We start from the raw sequence: 21,258 nt of genomic DNA on the forward strand, positions 1-21,258 counted from the left end.
TCCTGTGGGTTGTCATGCCTGTGGAACTGTTGCTGACCTGCCACTGGTTCCAAGTTTAACTAAACCCACACACATTCCTGGATGATCCAAAACAGAGTGGCACAATCCTAGCACCAACACTTAGGGACGTGGAACCTCCGGCCCATGGGCAGCATCTGGCACCCTGCTTAATTTCATCCAGCCCATGGCAAGTCTCCACCCTAGGGACAGAAGCCCTCAGCTTTGTTCCCTCCTCCCCACTCACTGGGCTAGAGCTGCAGGTACTTCTGACTCATGGCAGCAAAGGAAACTTAGTACTCTGCTTGCAAGCACTGACCTCACTGGCCAGTATTCATGGCCAATGGGAGTTGCAGGGCAATGCACAGAGCCACCTGCCTGCACCCCCCAGATACTTTGGGAACATGCTGGCTGTGGCCCCTTCGGGAAGTAGCAGTGGCACAGGCCCATGGAGCTCAGCCCCACTGAACAGGAGCTGCTCAAGGTAAGTGCCCCATATCCCTGCCTGCACTACAACCCCCTGCCTCAGCCCTTAGCCCCCTCCTAAACCCAAACTCCTACCCAGACCCTGCACCTTACCACAACCTCCTGCCTGGAACCCCCTCCAATACCCAAAACCCTTCATCTCCAAGCCCACTCCAGAGCCAGTTAGAGCTTTTACCCCTTCCTACACTCCAACACTCTACCCCAGCCTGAAGCCCCCTCCTGCATCCTGAACCCCTCATTTTTGACCCAAGCCTCTACACATCTCCCTCTCCTTCACAGAGCTTTATGCGGCGCATGACTTTTGTGGAGGGCAGTGATGGGGAGATTAGTGGTCCATGATGGGAAAGAGGTTCCCACTCCTGTTTTACAACTTTTTCACAAGTTACCTCTCCAACCCACTGCTTGGCACTTTATGTATGCAAATATCACCATCTGTCTAGGAATACAAGATTAGAATTTCAAACATCTAGAAGGAGTCCTGACAGCCAACAGGAAAGAAAGGCTCACTGTTGCAAAACTAGAGACTTAAACCTGGTATCAAAGAGACAGTTTTCCTCTACGCTATACAAAGGCCAAAGAACAGATCCCCTGCTTCCTGGACAACAACCCCAAAGCCTGTGTATCTAGATGTTACAGTGGACCATACCTTGAATTGTGAGGACAAATTGTTTCTCATCTTTTTCTTCAACAATTAGCAAACTAGCTAGTTCTTCCTGGTGAGCCAATGTGTATTCATAACTCTGCTAGACAACAGAAATCACGGTCACTAAGCCAAGAAGATAGAACTCAATGTATGCAGAGAGGAAAACATTTAAGTAAGAAGGTACTGTTTTTACATACTGTGATTGCTTCTCAGAGCAGAGCTGTTCTATAAACCGTTTTCTTTCCACGAACATTATTTTCCTACATCCAAATGTTTTCAAATATCAAAATACCTACGTTCCTTCTTGACTAATGGAGTGAGACTTCACATTTCAAAAATGTAACTGTGCACATATGCACAAGTAAAACTGGTGCACAGAACATGACTAGAAAAGTTAATGGAAAAGCTGTAAATAGCTAAGGATAAATGTTAAGTCACCTCTGTCTCCTGGAACAGCATACCAGAATGCTAGACAGGGTGGCGCTAGAGCATGGCAGGATTCCCTATCAGCCTATCCCATGTACAGTGTTTCATATTCCTGTAGGAGCATAGACTGAATTCCCACATCTCCATGTCTATCATGCTTCCATTAATCATTTTCCAAACTTGTTAGTCCCATTTCCATACCTGGTCTTATCTACAAAGGGTATGGTCACTTCATTTGTCTCTCTTGTTGCACTGACATTGAGTTCTCTGAACAGGGAAAAGGTAGGAAACTGCAGTGTATCACTAAGTGCCAAGAAAATCAAGAAGTTTGGATTTTGCCACTTGCCACAAAGATCAGCAATTTCCTCCTGTGTTCACTTCAGGAACAGGGAATGAGAACACAAGGGCTTATGGAGTGTGTTGTACCAAACGAGCCTGTTCATTTTTCTATGATCTCCTGGACTATAGGGTACTCCACAACAGTGGAGCAGACAGCCTCAACAGGCCCCTGGGTCACATGGAAGGGGAGGGTGGCTTCGCATTTGTGTGCCCTCCTGTGATGGGGCACCTCAGCCCCGCACTGAAACTAAGCGAATGGCCTTGGCCCAGCTGACAGAGAAGGCCCATCCCCCCCCACAGCCCTGCTGGGCATGCTCCCACTGGAGACAGACTATAAAAGCCTTGGGAGCAGTTCAGTGGGGGCTGACCGCCAGAGGAGTAGGAGCTCAGGCCTGAGCTCCAGAACAGCTGCCGCCTGAGCAGCAGCAGCGACAGCCCAGCCAGAGAGGCTGCCTAGAAGGGCCTGACCCAACCGAGCAACCCCACTGGAGCTGAGCAGCATGCCAGGAACAGAAGGAAGGAGCTCAGGGTGGAGGATTGTCCTCCAGGAGCTCTGAGTGTTTTGGCAGGAATCCCCACTGAACAGGCAGAACCTTCCCCTGCCAACAGGACCCTGGGCTGGGACCCCACTCCACAACGAACCAGCTCCCAAGCAACTGGGAGGTTTCCGCTTGGACCAGGCCTCCAGGCTGTATATACCCTGCTAAAGGGAACTGTGCTTTGAACTTGGCCTGTAGGCTGTATATACTCAGAGAGGCACATTTGCTATGAACTGAGCCTACGGGCTGTGTTTGCCCTAGAAAGAGAGGGCAGTGACCCAAATTTTGGGGGCTTCTGGACCATCCGGGGGCATACCCCTCGACACCCCCCCCCCAGCCATTAGCACTTCTCAGAGCACCTGGAAGAGTGCTCCAGTAGCTAATTAAAGGACCTGGGAGCCCCAAACACCCTTCATCTCTCCTGTCCCCTGTTGGTAGGCCTGCTCCACAAAAGCCACTTACATATACAGCTGGTCTTCTCTCACCTCCCAGGTTCCATGGAGGAGATCCTCATGTGCTCACCCAAAGTCCTCTTGGTCAGCAAGATGATAGGACAACCATCATTTTGAGAGCAACTTTGCAATGAAATACAAATTCCTTACATATGTGCACCATAGTACCACCAGGCTTCCATATGACTGGATGAGGTAGGGCAGTCAGTTTGCCCAGATATTCGTTAAACACTTTCATCAATATTCCTTTTCTGTCTGTGAAAGACAACAATTTTAAATTGTGCAGGTGCCATACTTCTAAACAACCACATCCCTGTTTTGAAAACAAAGATCCAGATATTTTTTAAACACTATTCCTGCAGAGACACTTCTTTATGAACTTCTTCACTGAACCAGAAGAGCTATGCCTCTCACAGACTGTCTTGTTTATGGCATTTTTCCTTGTCAGAAACCTAAGGAAAAATATTCTCAGCTCCTTCTCGCTCCTGTGAATGTTTCCAGTGAGATGAACTGACAAACAGCTCCAGCCACTTCTGTCTGAAATTGTGTCAGTGACTAGACTATACAAGGCACATGCAGTTACAATTACAGTTCAATAATTAGGATAACAGGATTCCTATCAATTTCTCTTACACTACAGGAAGGGATAATTCATTCGAACTTGCTCAGAGTGATCACAGTATACATGGCCACCACCTTCTCTGAAGGGAGAGAAATCTGTGGCAATAAAGAGGTGGAAGGAAACCTGCCCCACTTCCTCCTCCCAGCTCATTCGTGGTCAAATTATTGTAAATAGGTACCCACCACTTTGAATTACCTTCCTGCCTGAGGGAAAAATAAATCATGTTACTGAAGCTCAAGATGCATTAAATGCCTTATGGCTAAGGCTATAACAGAGCTACTGAACACACAACCCGCAGGCCACAAGCAGCCCACGGCCCATTTGTTTGCGGCCCGCAGTTCGGTTTGGGTTTACATGGGGCTCAAGATGCGGCCCACAGGTGGAATCCTTTGAACATGGCCTCCTCTGGGAACATGCTCCACAATGGTGAGGCATCTCCCAGGCGAGCACTGAAAGACACAAGCGGATGGGCTGGCTGGAACAGAAGGGTACAGGGTGTCGGCATTTCTATCCCCCGGGAAGAAGTGCTGGGGCATCGTGGGAAGAGCTTTGTATTCATGCCCATCAGTGTGAAAGAAGCTACTTGCATACATTTGCATGTATATTTGCATGTATATGCAACCACACTTAAGTTGCGGCCCTCGACATGTGCTGAGAGTATCATTGTGGGCCCTGGGGCTTCCAAAGTTGAATAGCCCTCGGCTATAATTTAGGTCACAGGTCTTTTTAATAATAGGCATGGACAATACACAAAAATTCACAGCCTCTGATCAGTCCATGACTATTACTAAAAAGACTCACGACTAAAACTTGAAGGGGTGAGGGTTGCTGCTGGGGGATGCCAAAGAAGCTGCCGAAGAGAAGCATGTCTGTGGGGCCACTGCTACTCTGGCTGTCCATAGGCTGTACAATGGCCAGTGCAGCTGGCCGTAGAGCCAGCCGCTTGCATAGCCTTTGAGTCAGCCACACTTGCCTCAGCGGGGGGGGGGGGGGGGAAATCACAGAATCCGTCACACTCAGAACTCTACTCACAGAAAATCCATTGAAAAGGATGATATGGATGTAGTGTATTGCTCTTCTAGCCCAAACCCTAAATCAGAAAGTACATTTAAACAGTAGCTGGGAAGCGTGATTCCAGCTTGAGTAGAAATGTGTGCACTGGCTCTGCATGCGCTAGTGCATTAAAAAAATAGCAGTGCATCTGAAAAGATATGGGCAGCAGCTTGGACTAGCTGTTCGAATACAATCCCACCCAACTCTCTGGGTACATATTTGGGCAACTAACCTGATCTGCCAACTGTGCAATTGCAGCTATTCTAGCTCTGCTTAAGCCAATGCATTAAAAACAGCAGCAAGCATGTGTGTGTATGATCCCCAGCACTAGTAGGCAAATCTCCCTGCTGCTGTGTAGACTTATGCTGAGACAGGCTTCTTCCCTGCTACAGCCCCTGTGCCAGGAGCTAAAAACAATACAGCAGATACTGAAAGCAAATACCTTATAGATGCTTCTCCAATCATTCCTAAACACACTAGGGGGACCTATTCAGCTGACCAGAACACACCCCCATAGGACCTCTATCCTGACTTGTACAGTGTCTGATCTCTAGGAGAGCGCTCCTGGATCCTTTCCCTGCTGTCTTCCCACTGCCAGAAATCCTGCTGCTGGAGTCTGTACAGAGAAAAAGAATCCAGCAGTGAGAAACACCACCACATAAAACAGCAATGCAGTAGAGAGCAATGTAGGGTACATATCCACAGAATACAGGTGTATCTTCACTGAAATAGTGCCTCACTGCTAGTTATACCCAAGCTGGGGGTGCACACCAAAAGAATTGTCAAGTGCAGACATAACAGAGTTGTATATGGTCTCTCCATCTAGCTTTTGCACAATTTTCATTAGCTTGTTTTAGATAATGTAATGGACATATATATTCTACCAAAATGATATGAGACTTCATAATTATTTGTATAATTGTAAATGATTCTCCTTTTAAAAACAGTTTCACTTCATATTGCAGTTATTTGTTTTGTGTAAATGGTGAGTTAACGTATCTTACCATTTCTTTTTCTAAACCAATAAAGACTTTGATCTAGTGCAAGCCTTGCTAGGGGTAGAGAAACTTTTTACCTAACTTAGTTATGAAGAATATTCAATTCAACAAGAAAGTTTAATTCATTTAGTTATGAAAATTAAATGAGCTCAACAAGGTACATTTGATTTGCCTCAAGAGGAAAAAAAAATCTCTGCAAGAGAAGTGAAGTTCTACTGCTCAGTAATGGAAAGCTGCAATCAGGACCTCAGCGTTGCAACCAATCCTCAGGCACCATCTTTAGACAACACACTGAACACCTCTGCCTGACCCACAGCTGTAATACTAATGGCATACTGCAGCCAGACCCTTGATGAGATGGACAGGCAGCAGTCTCATTGGGTAGTGGAAGAGGAAGCTCTCTGCACAACAGGCCCCTTGCTGCCTAGACCGCCTTGCTGCTCCAGCTGACTCGGTTGCCCTGCCATCTTGCCTGACCCTGCCTCACTGGACCTTGCCTCCCTAACAAGTAGGGTTGCCAGATGGTCTCCCAAAAAATACCAAACACACAGGCAAAAATAAACAAACAAAAAACCCCACACACCAACCCACCCCACCTCACCAAACACACATCTTGTGTGGCTACTACGAAGAGCCACCAAGCTGGGAACAAAGGGAGAGGCAGCAGAGCCTGCACTGCAAAGCAGCCACCTGCTACCCAAAGCAGAGAGAGGCAGATCCCGGGACAACACAGTGGCGGGGGGGGGGGGGGGGAGGAGAGAAGGGGGCACGGCCAGGTATAGGAAGGTGACTCCCTCATAGCCAGGTCTTTGGGTGTCCCAGTGGTAAGAAGCAGAAATTCCACCCCAGTCAGTTTTGGCTGAGAGCCCATGGAAGGCGCCTAAACGCAACTACGAAGCATCTGCGGGCTTCTCTCCTGGACTACAGTGCCACAACGTGCTTGATCAGTGCTCAGGAGCAGGGAGAGGGCGTCTCCTCCTTCCCAAGGCATCACTCCTCCTCAGATACAATCAGCTGAGGGCTCCCAGCACCCATTGCGCCCCGCCTCCCAGACACTCCCCTCACCCCCACCCAGCTTTTGCACACAAGAGGCTCCCAGCGCCGATTGCGCCCCGCCGGGGGCTCACTCTGGTTGTGTGCAGAAGCCTGGCGGAGGCGGGGGGAGTGGCTGGGACTCCCCCCCACCTGCCTTCTGAATGCAACCACAGGCTCCCAGCTGGGAGGAGGGGCTGCGATTGGCGCTGGGAGCCTGTGGTTGTGTGCAGAAGCCCCCCGCCCCCACCAGCTTTTGCACACTACCAAAGGCTCCCAGAGCCCATCGCGGCCCTGCCTCCCAGCCGCTCCCCCTGTCAGGCTTCCGTCCAGCGCCCAGCTGGAAAAACAGAAAATACCGGACATTGCACATGTCTGGTATTTTCTGAATTTTTACCACCAGACAGAGGGCACAAAAAAATCAGACTGCCCGGTAAAATACCGGACACCTGGCAATCCTACCAACCAGGGTCATCCTTAGGATTTATGGGACCCTATGCAGTACTATTTCATTGGTGCCCTACAGCAGCCTAGGCAGGGGAGGAGGGGAAATGTGATTTTTTTTTTTTTTAAGAGATTTTTTTTAAAGCAAATGTTAAACTCTGGTAAATTCAGAAGCTGACAGTACATACTTTGGGCTGGCAAATGCCTGTTAAATGGCTTCATTACCACTTCAATGGCTCTTCCGCAGGTTCAGTGTTCTGCTAATAGGTCTGGCAGGCTTTCACTTTAAGTTAACTAGATTCTCTCCAGAGAAGCAGAGCCGTAGAACAGAGATAGGAAGAGGTGGATGGTGGGCATTAAAACCCAGTAGTGCCCCAAATTTGCTGATGTCCTACACAGCTGTGTATCCAGTGTATGGCAAGGAAGACCCTGTCCCCAACTCACTGACTTGATTGTATGTGCCAGCTACTGCCACCTGTGCAAACTCAGATAATTGCCCTGAATTGCAGATTGACCGTATGTCTGGCTACCCAATCACAAATCCACCATTTACTATAAGCTCTGGACTGCCATCTTACCTGCCTCAGCTACTGGGCATTACAGTTGGGAAGAAACATACAGAGCCTAGACTCGGTATGGCACATAAGCCAAGCCCACTATGCTTAGACACACAACACATCACCAGAAACTGGTGTTGATGTCACACAAGATTCTCATGAACAAAATCTTCGGGGGATCATTATAAATCCACCCTAGTTAAAAAAAAAAAAAAAAAAAAAAAAACACACATTATTCCACTCCACAAAGCTGTCTTGTATTTCTGCACATCTCCTTGGACAATTAAATTTCATTCAAAGAAATATGAGGAACTGGTAGCTCTGAGGGAAAAAAACCAACCATGTGGATGTTGCATTAGTTACCTACCATTTTTGCAGATGGGGCAGCACTGATCTGGCTCATACACAGGATCCACACATTCAGTCTGAGGACAAGCTGATACTGTGCAGAGCACTTCACCATTAGCTTCACAATGGCATTTCTCACAGGGGGAAACCTGCAACACAAATCCATTCATCTTTTAATCTTGAATTTTCATCCTTTTAATTCTTCCTTTCCTCCTGTATTGTCTTTTCCTCTGTCTTTTACATGCATCTTGTCTTCTACAGTTTCAACAAAAGTAGGCGTCTCAGTTTAGGGCACTAACCAGGCTAGCCCCTAGCACTGTTCTGAATCTAAGCTCCAAACTGAGCAAAGCAAAAAAGTTCTGAAGAAGAGAATCACATGAGACCATTAAGCAATAGTTGGAAGATGTTCCCCTGGCTCCAAAGGACTGATGTGGCATTAACTTAGAACTAGTCTTTTATTAAACTAAAATTCCGATTTAAAAACAGATTTATGATTACGTTTTTCCTGACATAGTGGTCATGTTTTCCTGATAAAAACCAAATCCCCAACATTCTCCACAGGAAATTCAGACCAAAAAAAAAAGTTCTCTCCCCTCAAATTATATTGGTAGCTATGGAAAATACCAGATGAAGTGTACACATAGAAACGTTTTGAGAGGAATAAAAGTAAGGTCATGTTTTGAAGATGTTAAAAAGCATAAGTGGTTTAAAGAAGCTTTGTGGGACAGTGGAAAAAATGATACTTACTTAAAAGTACCATTTAAACTCAGGCTTGACCCTACTCCTAATGAAGTCAATGGGGGAAAAAACACATTGATTTAAATAGAACAAGAGCAAGCTGGACATGCAAGTAATTGCAGGATACGTAACCCCTTACCACGCTCTCAATTTAATACAATACTCCCTTATCCTCTTCTGCATACACCTGTCTCGAGTCTCAAGTGCACATATACCCTTCAGAAGAGGTAGGGATATTAGGCACATAAGGGCCATTTCATAGGGCTGGTCTCGCCCTCATTTGAGAGTGTGACTACTATTACAGTACCCCAATGACATTGGTACAACTCCACAGAGTTAAAGGAAAGACATTGTTAGAACGCAATTTCCAGTGACATCTCCCCATCTTCAAGATCTAAATATCTTCAACACCCAACATTTTCCTGTTTCTTTAAATAAACTTGAGGTTCTGAAGTGCTCAGATAAGGTTCTGCCTCCTCCTTTCATGCCATTTGTAATTCCAAAACACAAAGAGTTGCAAGATTGTGTGGGAGGCGATATTGTTATCCTCACTTCTGTGCTGCTGCTGCTGGCAGAGGCACTGCCTTCAGAGTTGGTCAGATGGCCAGGAGCCCAGCTGTGAAGGCAACACCTGGAGCAACACAGAAGTAAGGATGACATGGTATGGTACTGCCAACCTTAATTCTGCACCAATGCCAACAGTGGTGCACCCTCCATCAGCAACCACCCCTTTGCTGTCATCCAGCTCTGAAGGCAGTGCTGAAGTTAAGGTAGCAATATCTTTCCCCAAAAATCATCAAGTGACTCCCCCACTCGCTGCAATTCCCTTTTGGTCACAACCCTCTATTTGAGAAATGCTGGTCTACGCCAACAACACTTGTCTAGTACAGCATAAAAGCACACAAAAGAGCAGAATTCACAGGAGGAATTTTTAGGAGGAGGGCTGTGAATTTGATTGGGGCCCTAGCTATAGAAGAACAGGAGGACATTTCCAAACCAATTTGTAAAAGTCAAGAGATTCAGATATTTGACAAACTCTGGTTGAGCATCTGGTTACAGGTGCTTACCCAGGTACACAATAGATCGTTTCCTTTTAAGATCTTCTTCAGCAGATCAACCTCAATCAAGTAATCAAATCTTGGGGTTAAGTTCATCAAGAGTCTAAATTGGCACATTTCCATAGACTTCACAGAACTTGGGCACATTTAAGTAAGTGATGAATCTAGCTCTGTTCTCTGACAGCTTGTGAACAAAAATGGGTATTCCCTCTTCAATTATCTCATATAATACAGTACAACCAACTTTTATATCCTTGTATTTGAAACAGCAATCAACACTGAAAAAATTAGGATAAAATTTTATAAGATTAAATAAAGCTTCTTTTAATTCAGCAGCTTGTTTACTGAAATTTCAACTTTTGACAAAACTGTTTGCCTCAACAAAGCATAAGTTACCCAGAACAAGAAGCCATATAATAAAGTATTAATGACACTGTGGAGGAGAGACAATCCTGATTTCAAAAGTCTACTTCTGACCAGATAAATTTTCATAGAGATGCATTTGCCTCTTAAATATCACGTGCTTTTGAATATCACACTCTTCAGAAACTGAACTCTTTATGATAAACAGATGCTATGATGATATGGGTCATGAACACTTTTGCATATAATATATGGCAGGTTATTTCAAAGAAATATTTACCATAATTATGTAATGAGAACTGTGATCTCTAACATGAAGTTTTGCTCTACAGTTCTTAAGGTGAGATATTCTTCCTTGGATGCTCTACCAGTTCCCTGAATCTGCCATGTGATCTATGGTACATACTTCACTGCAACTTGCTAATTAGAAGCACCTTGCACTTTCATGATAAGGAAGAGATTTAGGGAGCCGGTACATTCAGGGAGCTGGCTTAAGAGCTGGCTCCCCACAAGCACTGGCTCTTGCCAGCCATAACAGTTCCTTCACTTTGGATTACATTGTGCAAATATTCAGTAAGTCTATGAGACAGAGCAGTCCCATACAAGCTCTTCAACATGAATAGGAGTTGTACAATGTAATAATCCTTTATGTGCTCATTTTTCTACTCTATTTTGTAAATCCATTTGAGAGTTAGGAATGAAGAATACCATGTAAGTGCTAAGTAATATTAATCACCACAACAGCAACTCTTCCTATGCTAATATATAAAAGAACCAATAAGAAGCAGATACATCTGACTTAGTTAGCTAGGCAGCCATAAAACCTATAGGAAATTGCAGAGGTTGACTTGTTGAAGGTTAACAGAAAGATTACGAACACTTGTACTAGAAAAGTATTTATACACCTCAGAAAAGCAAATACAATAAGTGTGATGGATAGGAGTGCTGGCCAGCACCAGGGGTATGTCTAGACTACATGGCTCTGTCGACGGAGTCATGTAGATTTGTTTTTTTGGCAAAGGCAAATGAAGCCGCGATTTAAATGATTGCGGCTTCATTTAAATTTACATGGCTGCTGCGCTGAGCCAACAAACAGCTGATCAGCTGTTTGTCCGCTCAGCGCACTAGTCTGAATGCTCCCCTGCCGACATCAAAGCCCTTTGTTGGCAGCCCCAGTAAACCTCATCCCACGAGGAATGATGAGGCTGCCGACAAAGGGCTTTGATGTCGGCGCGGGAGCGTCCAGACTAGTGCGCCGAGCGGACAAACAGCTGATCAGCTGTTTGTTGGCTCAGCGCAGCAGCCATGTACATTTAAATGAAGCTGCAATCATTTAAATCGTGGCTTCATTTGCCTTTGCCTACAACCCTAATAGACTACATGGCTCCATCGATGGAGCCATGTAGTCTAGACACAGCCCAGGGGACTAAGGGGTGAAACTCAGGTAGCTAGCAAGGGTGTTGCCAAGGGACCAAAAGAACCAATAGGAATACAGCACTGAAATTTGAATTTGATAGATACCTGGTCTGCTCTTCCTTAGGAATTCCTACAAAGTGCTGGAAAGAGCAAATGCAAGGATCAGAATTACCCTGCCTATAAAAATTTTGGCTATGGGAGCAAACTACACCTTGAAGTACAGATCAGCATGTATCATGAGCAGAGGGAAAGGTATCTAGTTGCGATCAGATTTTTCTTTAATTTTGGTTTAAACTTCTGTGTGAATTAATGCTTTCCCTCCCCCATTCACTAACAAAGAGTTGCTCCCAGAGATTCTCTGTGTTTTAATTGGTTTTACTTAGTTGTTCTGTACACCTAGCAGCCAAGTATGCTTTATCATCAAGTATATCTGTTTGTTTGTTAATTTTAAAAAAATCACTTTTTACGGTGATGATTTGATTCTTGAGTCCGGAAAAGTAATGGGGGGGGAGGGGTGTGTCTGTGTGTATTTGCGTGCCTAAGACTGGGTGGTCAGCTACCAGAGACTGCAGCTTGTTTCTCTTTTTTCAAGCTCTTTTGGGGCAACAGAGATTGGGTATACCCCTGAAGAAGGCATTCATGTGTTTCCTCCTGTTTTTTTAGGGTGAAATCACTTGATGGTGGCAGCTTTGGTTTCCCCTGTCCCCCCCCCCCCCTTAGAGCCAGTGCAGCTGTGACTCTGGGGAGGTTGTTGTTTTTTTGTAAGCAGAGTCTAGAGAGGCAAGGTATTTAAGGTCTTTGCAGGCCCCCATCTTCTGCACTTGGAGTGCCAGAGTGGGGAACAGCCCTGACAATAAGTATGCAAGGACATAAGTGGATCAGTTAAGGTGTCCCTAAAAGCATAATACAGGCAGCATGCCAGATACTCAGCTGCTGAAATCAGTGGAGCTTTGTGACATTAAATTGAGCTGTGACAGCACCAAATGAGGATGTGGCCCAGCCTGCATACCAAAGTACTTTGCTTTAGGCTCCCCTCCCCCCATGGCCGTCAGGAAAAAAAATCCACCTGGGTTACAGAAAGTGAAAATTTTTATTTGAACTTTAACAAAAAAAATCCAGAAAGTGTTCATTTCATTCCTTGCATTTCTGAAAATCAAGTTAAAATCCATAAAGCTATATCCATGTACTCTTTGGTTGGTTTCTCTAGTAATGTTCATTCCAGTTCCTCTTCCCCCCACCCCTCCCAAGAGAAAATGAACATAGTTAGGCTGACAAGTATTAATACATCCACCTTTTTTGGTGTTTCTCTGTGGCTTCAAAGTACCACAAATGCTTTGAAATCCATCTGGATGTGTTGTCTTCCAGAATTTCAAGTGAGTTGCTCATAAATTAAGTTATTTGATAGGACTAAAGTCATGATAAAGCAAAATCTGCAGCAGCTTTGGAGTTTTACCTAATAGGATGCAGGTGGATCAGTTAAGGTTTCAGCATTATTAATTGATGTTAACAAACAGCTCTAGAAATTATTCTAATTTCTGACCCTTTGCAGGGGAGAGGGAAGTGTCATTAAGTGTAGAAGACTAAATTCTGAAGTGATTTATGAAGTACCCAGTTTGACACTAAGTAAAAAAGCCCAGTAATGATGATCACTGGAATGTTTGTTTTTTTTTAAAAGTCCACTACACATAAAGAACCATATTGGTATGTCCATCTTCATTGAGGAATTCCATTTGAATCACAGTTGAGAGACTGTTCTTTTGGCCCCCATTCCATTAAAGCTGTCTATATGCTGAAACTTCATACCCCAACACAGCCTCCCACAAAAAGCTATAATGCCAGGGGTAGATAAAGCCAACTTTATTAGACTTCTGAGTTTGAATTTTGTTTTTTTCAAGTTTTGCTTTGCAATATTTATTTTTCTTTTTAAACACTAGTAAATATATGCTTCCACATACACACAAATACAATCAAAGTTTGTGTGCAGAGGCATGAATGGAATGAGATAAACCAGACTTCACAGAAACAATACCACTTCCTAAGCAGTGGTAAACTCTCTTCTCTTGGAAGATTTTTTTTTTTATATATGCAGGTACACAATGCATCTTTGTGCATGCATACACATGAATATGCATAAAATGTCATGCAATCATTTAAGCAGTCAATTTTTCCCACTTATCAGAATCAAACTCATTGCCATTAATGGAATAGATGTATTCCACCATAAAGAAAACAGAATTATCTGTTTACAAGTATTCCCTCTGACCTAAATCAAATAGTAAACAGAGTACTGTACTTAACATCCATAGGACACTTGTGACTACAGTTATAAAAATGGCTTCCAATACTAGAAACAGATATTTCTGTCTTCAGTTATGCATGGATTTAGTGTTGATCCTATTGCACATTTAAGTTACTTCCCTACCATCTTCATTGTAATGGTATATGAAAATAACCAGGCCCACTGTTTTGCACCTCCCGTATTCTACACAGAGTTAAGGCCTAGCTATGTGGTGTCAGTATGATAAATCATACAGGCTGCAATTAAACTACTATATAGTTGTAGTTATTTTCCTTATTTCACACTGAACACACTCATTCCTATTCATACTGTTCATACCTGGCTAGCAGAGCATGAATAATTGGAAAGAGGAACTATATTATGGGAAAGTTTCATTTAGAAGTGCCAGAATCAGAATGGGGTAAAACAAAGCTGAAACCCAGATCTTTTTCAGAATTATGTTTTATCTAAGGGCACTTCCCAATATTGTACGTCTAAAGGTATCAGACACGATTATTGTCCGTCACCAGTGAGCCTGTGGCTTTTATTCTTCCAACACACACTGAACTTAATAAACCTAACCACATTTTAAGGATGCGCTACTGGCCACAGAATAAGATTCTAACATTAAATGAAGAGGGGCTGGAAAAATGTGGACCAAGCACACATTTAAAAATTCCAACATTAATCTGTTGAGACCTGGAAACAACATATGCAGGAAAGCACAGAATACTAGGACTGGAAGGGACCTCGAGAGGTCGAGTCCAGTCCCCTGCCCTCATGGCAGGACCGAGTACTGTCTAGACCATCCCTGAGAGACATTTATCTAACCTACTCTTAAATATCTCCACAGATGGAGATTTCACATCCTCCCTGGGCAATTTATTCCAATGTTTATACCCTGACAGTTAGGAACTTTTTCCTAATGTCCAACCTAAACCTCCCTTGCTGCAGTTTAAGCCCATTGCTTCTTGTTCTATCCCCAGAGGCCAAGATGAACAAGTTTTCTCCCTCCTCCTTATGACACCCTTCTAGATACCTGAAAACTGCTATCATGCTAAATTGACTTTGCTTCTGAATGTATTTTGCTGAAATAATAAGAATTTCAAACTTGGGTCCTAAAAGGGCACACCAATCACACACATTTAAAGTTATTTCTTCTGTTTTAAAGGAATAAGCTGCTGTACAAAGACTTACGACGCTGGAGAGGAAAAAGAGGAGTGACCCACAGTTTGGTGGCATATGCCCTGAAGAGTGCTAGTATTCTGAGCACAATCACCCCACAATGGGAGGAGGTGCTCCCATTTATTCTCTGGACAGAGCCATTCTTCAGCTTTTTTAGAAGGTGAAGAACATAAAATGCATTCACAAGTTCCTAAAACTGAAAATACCACAGATGACATAAAAGAGATAAGCCGTGTATTTATAACCTTCATTCAATATTTTTTCTCCATCTACACACACACACACACACACACTATGTAACAACAGGCATAAACTGCAAAATTCTGGGCTGAATTTCTAACTCCCTTTGTTATACCCAACTCCCAAAAATTCAGGAGCATTCAGATCTCAGTTTTGATTAGGCCCTTTTCTAACAGATGCACACTCCCAAATGTGCACGCACAACAGTACCTGTTTACAGAATTCAGCTATAATGAAAATCTGTTTACATGGAAGGAAAGAATGAACAAGGAACTGTACAATTAGGCCTTAAGTCAAACACTGTTTCAATACACAAGATGCACTGCGATGATAAAGAACACTAAAGTTTTCTATAAAAACAAAATTTTAAAAATGCTTCAGTATAGAAGTATTCCACTGGACAGAAAATTTGACTAAGTATTGCCATAATCTCTCTGAATCTGAACCATATATTCTGATTAATACACCAATGTCCATAGTCATGCCCACAGAAAATTATGTAATGACATCCCAGTTTGAACACTCTAAAAAATGGATTAAAGTATGCATTGCTGTCACTAATTGTTATATAATGAAAATCAGCCCCAAATGACAATTAAGTTTCACAAAGAAAAAGTTTTATGGTTAATATTATAAAATAAGAGAACTATAAATATAATGGTGAAAATGTAATGAAAATCCTGTGGAAATGAATTGCGCGCACACACTAATGCTGAATGGCTTCGTTGTGCGATGTTTTACTACTATAAATATCAAAGGAATTAATAGAGATCATCTCCCTCACTTCAAAGTGTTACGGTTTCACTGAACCAGAAAGGTCATATTTAAGAGAAAATATAGGTAGGTGTAGGTGCAATATAAAAAAGAAAAATCCCTCTCTAAGAAACAGTTTCAAGAACATAAAGTCACTTTAAAATGACATACCAAGTCTCAAAAACGAGTTTTTAAAAACCCTTACCATGAATTCTTCTAGTGTTTGGTAGGTCTTTCCTCTGAACTCACAGTAGTTCTTCCTCTCTTTGCACTGTGGGCAGCATTGACTGGTATCTACATGAATACACCGCGGATGGAGTTTTGGGCACTCTGGTTGAATGCACAGAGGTCCCTCTTCAGTACAAAGGCAGGGGCAGGCTGAGGGACCTGGTGTAAACTTCTCCCCAATAGCGTAAACGAAGCCACTCTCATCCACACAGCCTTTCCCACGGTAGTCTGGATAAGCGTACTCCTCTGGGGGCTCAGGCGTTGCACTAGCAACAACTTCTGGGAGGGATGATTCTTCAGCTGCCTGAGGTTCTTCTGGAACACCATCCCTTTGCTCCTGTGCTTGAATGTTCCCTGATTTACTGGTTGTTCCCTGACTATTCCAAACTTGTTTTTGCTTAGTCCACGATTCTTTGTTTGAATAATTTCTGTTTCCTTTGTTTTTCCAATCCCTGGTGCCCTCTTCCTGCCCATTCCTTCCAATTTCATTTATTTTCCCTGGGCCTGTCTGACTGTCCCTGGTTGATGTATGATCCCTTTTTTCCTGGCTTGTTTTTATCTCCTGTTTATCTGGAGCCTTGGCCAATTTTTGCACAGGTATGGTGGAGCTACAGAGAGCAACCATGAGACAGCAGGTTACAAGAAGAGAACTAGAGAGAGCTCCAATTGCCATTGCAGTAGAGCTGGGCATCACCTAAGGCATCCCAGAGGGACAAGAGATGCTGCATTCACATCAAAAGGAATGGCTATGTAAATCCACAATCCCTAGGAAGAGAACAATTAGGAACATTTCAGCTCGCTTGTTTTTCACCTTGCATTTGTACTAACGCAACATACAACTTTGTTAATTAATAAGTAAAGGTTTTGTGCTGCTTCTACTCCCCACACTTTGCCTGTATGTTTTTATAGGCTGCATCTTCTTACACCTTTAAGAAATGCTGTACAAACTTAGTGAAGTATAATTAATAAAAGCTGGCATAAAATCAAATATTTTTAATCAGAATGTTTTAAAAATATTACAGCTGTAAAGTGGATATAGCTAGAATTAAAGGAAGCTTTCTAAATAAGCTAGAGCAGACTCCAGAACTCCTATCAAGCATTCACTTCCATTACCTGACTTCATGCATGATTTTCATTAATCTTTTATTCATTTTGATAAGAGCTGTTTTAAAATAACTGCTAGCCAGCATGGTTTCTTTAAGGACAAATACAGACAAGTATTGTTAAAACCAGGAGAGCCAAACTTGATCTCTTTGTAATTTCCTACAGTAAGCATATGCTGTCTGTTTCTTCCTCTGGTTTACAAAAGCAAAGCAAAATAGTTTAGGACTCTATAGCAGAGATTTATAATGTATCAGGATTTTACCACGATTTTACCAGAAGTCCTCCCAATATAACTACCCTGGCTACTGATTAAAAGATATACACAATACCATTTTGTGGGGCAGACAAAAAATGGGATATTTGGTACATATTTACAAGCCTTTCAAATAGTTTCCAGTTTTTTTGTAAAAATTGACATTTGAGCTACCTTTGCACAAAGCCCTTAAAAACCCCCACCGTATCACCTTATTTCCAGAATATCTACAACCCTAGAATAAATGCACTTCTCGGCCTAGTTCCTGTGTAGTATTGGATGAAGAAACGGACCTCAGACGACATGCCACACATTTCACTTTGCTGCCTGCTCTCTCTACTTCCGTGAACAGTTTCTTATCAGCCAGCCAGATTTTTTTTTAAAAAAATGAGAGAGTTGATGACCCATCACAATCACACACACACACACACACTGACTGCCAGTTGTAGCCGCGCTAGGGAAGGCAAACTAAGGTCCAAATCTCTTTAACGCAGAAATCCACCTCTGTGTCTGGGCGACGGAGAAGAGATGGAGCAGGAGATAAACAGTTGCAAGACAAACTGTTCAGTGTTCGCCCTCCCCTCCTGGGGGGCGGCTCAAAACTTTCCCCTGGCAGGCAGTCCGTGGGGTCGGAGACGCCTCCCCCTACCCCCGCACAACCTACCTGTGGCGAGCCCCTCTCCAGCCCCAGCCAACTCTGCCTCGGTGCCTGGGATTTCAGAGCCAGCCCTGCCCTTCTCCGCCTGGCAGTTCACTCCGCCATCCGCCCTGCAGTCGCTCCCAACCCCTCCCTCCTGGTCCCAACTTTCCCCGGCTCGAGAGAAAGGGAGGGGAAAGGCAGCGCCCCTTCACCTACACGCGCCAGCCGGAGCCCCGCAGCCGCCTCCTGGCGAGGAGACGCTGCAGCGCCCACTTAGCTCCCATCCTCTCGCCACACTGGGGCGCCGGAGGGGGGCTCAGCTTGCTGCTGCCCGTGCGGGGACATGCACAGCGGCCACCGGCTGCACCTGCCCATTGCGGCCGCGGGGCTGCCCTAGCCCGGCCCCCTTAGTCCTCTCGCAGCGCGGCTGGCAGCGCCCGACTCCCAGGCTCGCCCCCACTGCAGGGACCCGCCTGGGCTCCGCTCTGGCTGCCCAGCTCGCGGCCCCGCCTGGCGGACGCCGAGGGAGGGAAACGCCGCCGGCCACGCTGCAGAGTCCTGGGGCTGCCCCCCCCCCTCGCGCCTCTCCCGCCCCACCGCACCTACCGCCCCGTCCTCCGTGCCTCTGCCCTGCCACTGCCTGCCATGGCTCGGCCGCCGCCGCCGCCTCCAGCTTGTCCCCTTCCCGCCCGCCTCCTGCAGTCCCTGCGTGGAGGGAGGAACCCCACCGAGCTCGGCGGGGTAGGGGAGTGGGATGAAAGGCAGCGCGTGAATTTAAAGTGCGATAGCGCTGAAGTCATTCCAGCTGCGGCCACTCTTATTCCACAATAGGAGGGGCCGCACAGGTGCAGTTAGTCCTGGGCTACTCCAGCTGGAAACAAGCCCTCACACGGGTGTAAAAGGGAAGCCAATAATCAGGATGAGGGCTGCACTCTTTCCTGTCCTTACTAAGATTCTTCCTTTCCCCTCTCCACTCTCCCTTTTCTTATATTCAGCTTTAGGTTCCGTTCCTCTTTTTTAACGGTAGCGTCCGTTTCACTCATTATTTCTGCGATTCGCACCCCTCTGATTTTTTTCCTTCTCTCTCTCACTTACCTTTCCCCCCCCCTCCCCCAGTTTGTCCTGCTCTCTCCTCCTCTCGCTTCTCCATCCCTTTTCTTCTCTTCATAAGCCCCCATAGGTGCTGGGACAGTTTTATAGTACAGTGCTGCCAAAAGCCATTAAACAAAACGGCAAACCCTATACATGATGGAAACCACTTCAGCTCTACCCCAGCACTCCTGCTCTTAGCACCTATGCCATCCTCCTGAGTATCAGGGTGGCTCTGGGCTCAGCTGAGGCACCAAACAGAAATGAGACATCTGCCATTCATTTGCCACTTAGGGTGCAGCTACACAGCATCCTAAACTCAAAATAAGATACACAATTTGCACTATGGAAATTGCATATCTTATTTCAAAATAGCTTATTTTGAAATTTGGCACATCTGCACAGCGCCAGATTTCAAAATAATGCACTATTTCAAGCCATCCCTTATCCCTCCTGCAATGAGGTTTACCAGGATGGCGAAATAGCGCACCTGTTATTTCAAAAAATGTTTCAAATTAATGTATGGCTTGTGTAGATGCGGGGTAGCTATTTTGGGATACCTCTGGTATCCCAAAAATAGCCATGCAATGTAGATATACGCTTAGAAGTCTTTTCACAAGCAGACTTACCAGTTGAGGGAGGGAACAAATATGCATTTTGATCTAGAATTCTGTCAAAAGTAGATAGGAAACATTACACAGATATTTCATGAAGTTATGCATAGCTAGGTCTACACTAGAAACCTGTGACAGTATAATGTCAGGTAGGGGTTGTATTTCTTTATGACATTTATATATTGGCACAAAGCCTGAGTGTAGATGTAGTTATAGCCGTGAAAAAGAACTCTGAGGTTGTTATAGCTTATTTTGTTCAAAGAATGGAAAACTATGCCAGCCAGAGAACTTTTTGCCAAGAATAAGGCAAAAACCACTAGGGGGGGTTGCTGGTATACATATAGTGTAGAACTCTTAGAAGCATAGACAAGAACTATGACTTATCAGTTCAACTTATTACTGGAATATACTTTTGCACGCACATTATAGTTTTGTTGCTACACATTTGCATCTGTCTCTTAAAACAATTTTATATATTTAAATATTTTAAACTTAGAAGATGAACAAAATGACGAATTAAAGAAATGAGGGCAAAAACAAGAACACCCAGATGTTAGCACAATAAATCCACTAAAATAATCTCTAAGGTCTTGTCTACACTTCATGGTTTTGTTGAGAAAAGCTGCCTTTGGTTGACAAAACTCTGAAAGTGCTCACTCGGCAATGCAATTTTTGGCAACAAAACTCTCCTGGTTTTGGTGACACAATGAAATCACCTCAATGATCGACATAGGGCTATTTATGGCAAAGATTTAAAGTAGACACCATGCTTGGTTTTGTCACTGTAAATAGCCTCCTGGTGGTGTCCCCACAATGCCTATCCTGACCACTCTCAGCAGCAGTTCAAACTTTACTGCTCTGTAGGCAAGTGTGATACATGTCCAGAAAGGATTAAGCATCTTTCTAATTGCAGAAAGCCACACTTGCCCTGCCCCCCCCCCCACCCCACCATTTATTTATTTCACCAGGTTGGGAACAGGGGGTTGGGCTGCAAAAGGGAGCAAGACCTCCAGCTGCAGATGTGGAGTCTAGGTAGGACTTGAAATGAGTTCAAAATGCAGGCAGGGACTCCTGGCTATGGTAAGTGGTTGGGGTGGGGGGTCAGAAGTGGGCCAAGAACAAGGGGTTAGGGGTGCATGAGCCATGGGAGTAAGGGGTATGCTGAGTCTCCCGGAATCATTATGAGCATTTTAACATTCCCCACTGTAATCCTCTGTGATCTGTAGCCACCCAGACACGGCCCCCTCATTGGAATGTAACCAGTTGGACACAACCCCCTTCTGGTTCTCTCCCTCAGCTACAATTTGAACAAGTTTCCTGATGTGTTGAAAAAATGTGGTTTAGGTAGATCTTTGTTATGCTA

General features: G+C 44.5%; 1 protein-coding gene across 5 annotated transcripts in view; it reads right to left on the reverse strand.

The window, feature by feature from the left end:
* VWC2 (von Willebrand factor C domain containing 2) overlaps window positions 1-21,258 on the reverse strand; it is a 171,762-nt gene that overhangs the window by 87,682 nt on the left and 62,822 nt on the right. For 2 of the 5 annotated variants that reach the window (XR_012901848.2, XM_075921687.2), the window contains exons 1-3: window positions 18,799-18,949; window positions 16,173-16,960; window positions 7,956-8,085 (exon numbers count right to left, since the gene is read on the reverse strand). Coding sequence is in view for 4 of the 5 variants with exons in the window: in XM_075921687.2 (XP_075777802.1) it covers window positions 7,956-8,085; window positions 16,173-16,886 (844 nt within the window). In the remaining variant the exon portion in view is untranslated. Of the gene's footprint in view, window positions 1-7,955; window positions 8,086-16,172; window positions 16,961-18,216; window positions 18,351-18,408; window positions 18,663-18,798; window positions 18,950-21,258 lie in introns of those variants that run through there. The other 3 variants (XM_025178088.3, XM_006136350.5, XM_075921688.2) reach the window with 3 other exon arrangements.

Source organism: Pelodiscus sinensis, chromosome 2 (assembly GCF_052426305.1).
Source record: "Pelodiscus sinensis isolate ZL-2025 chromosome 2, ASM5242630v1, whole genome shotgun sequence".
In the NCBI taxonomy this organism is placed as follows: Eukaryota; Metazoa; Chordata; order Testudines; family Trionychidae; genus Pelodiscus; species Pelodiscus sinensis.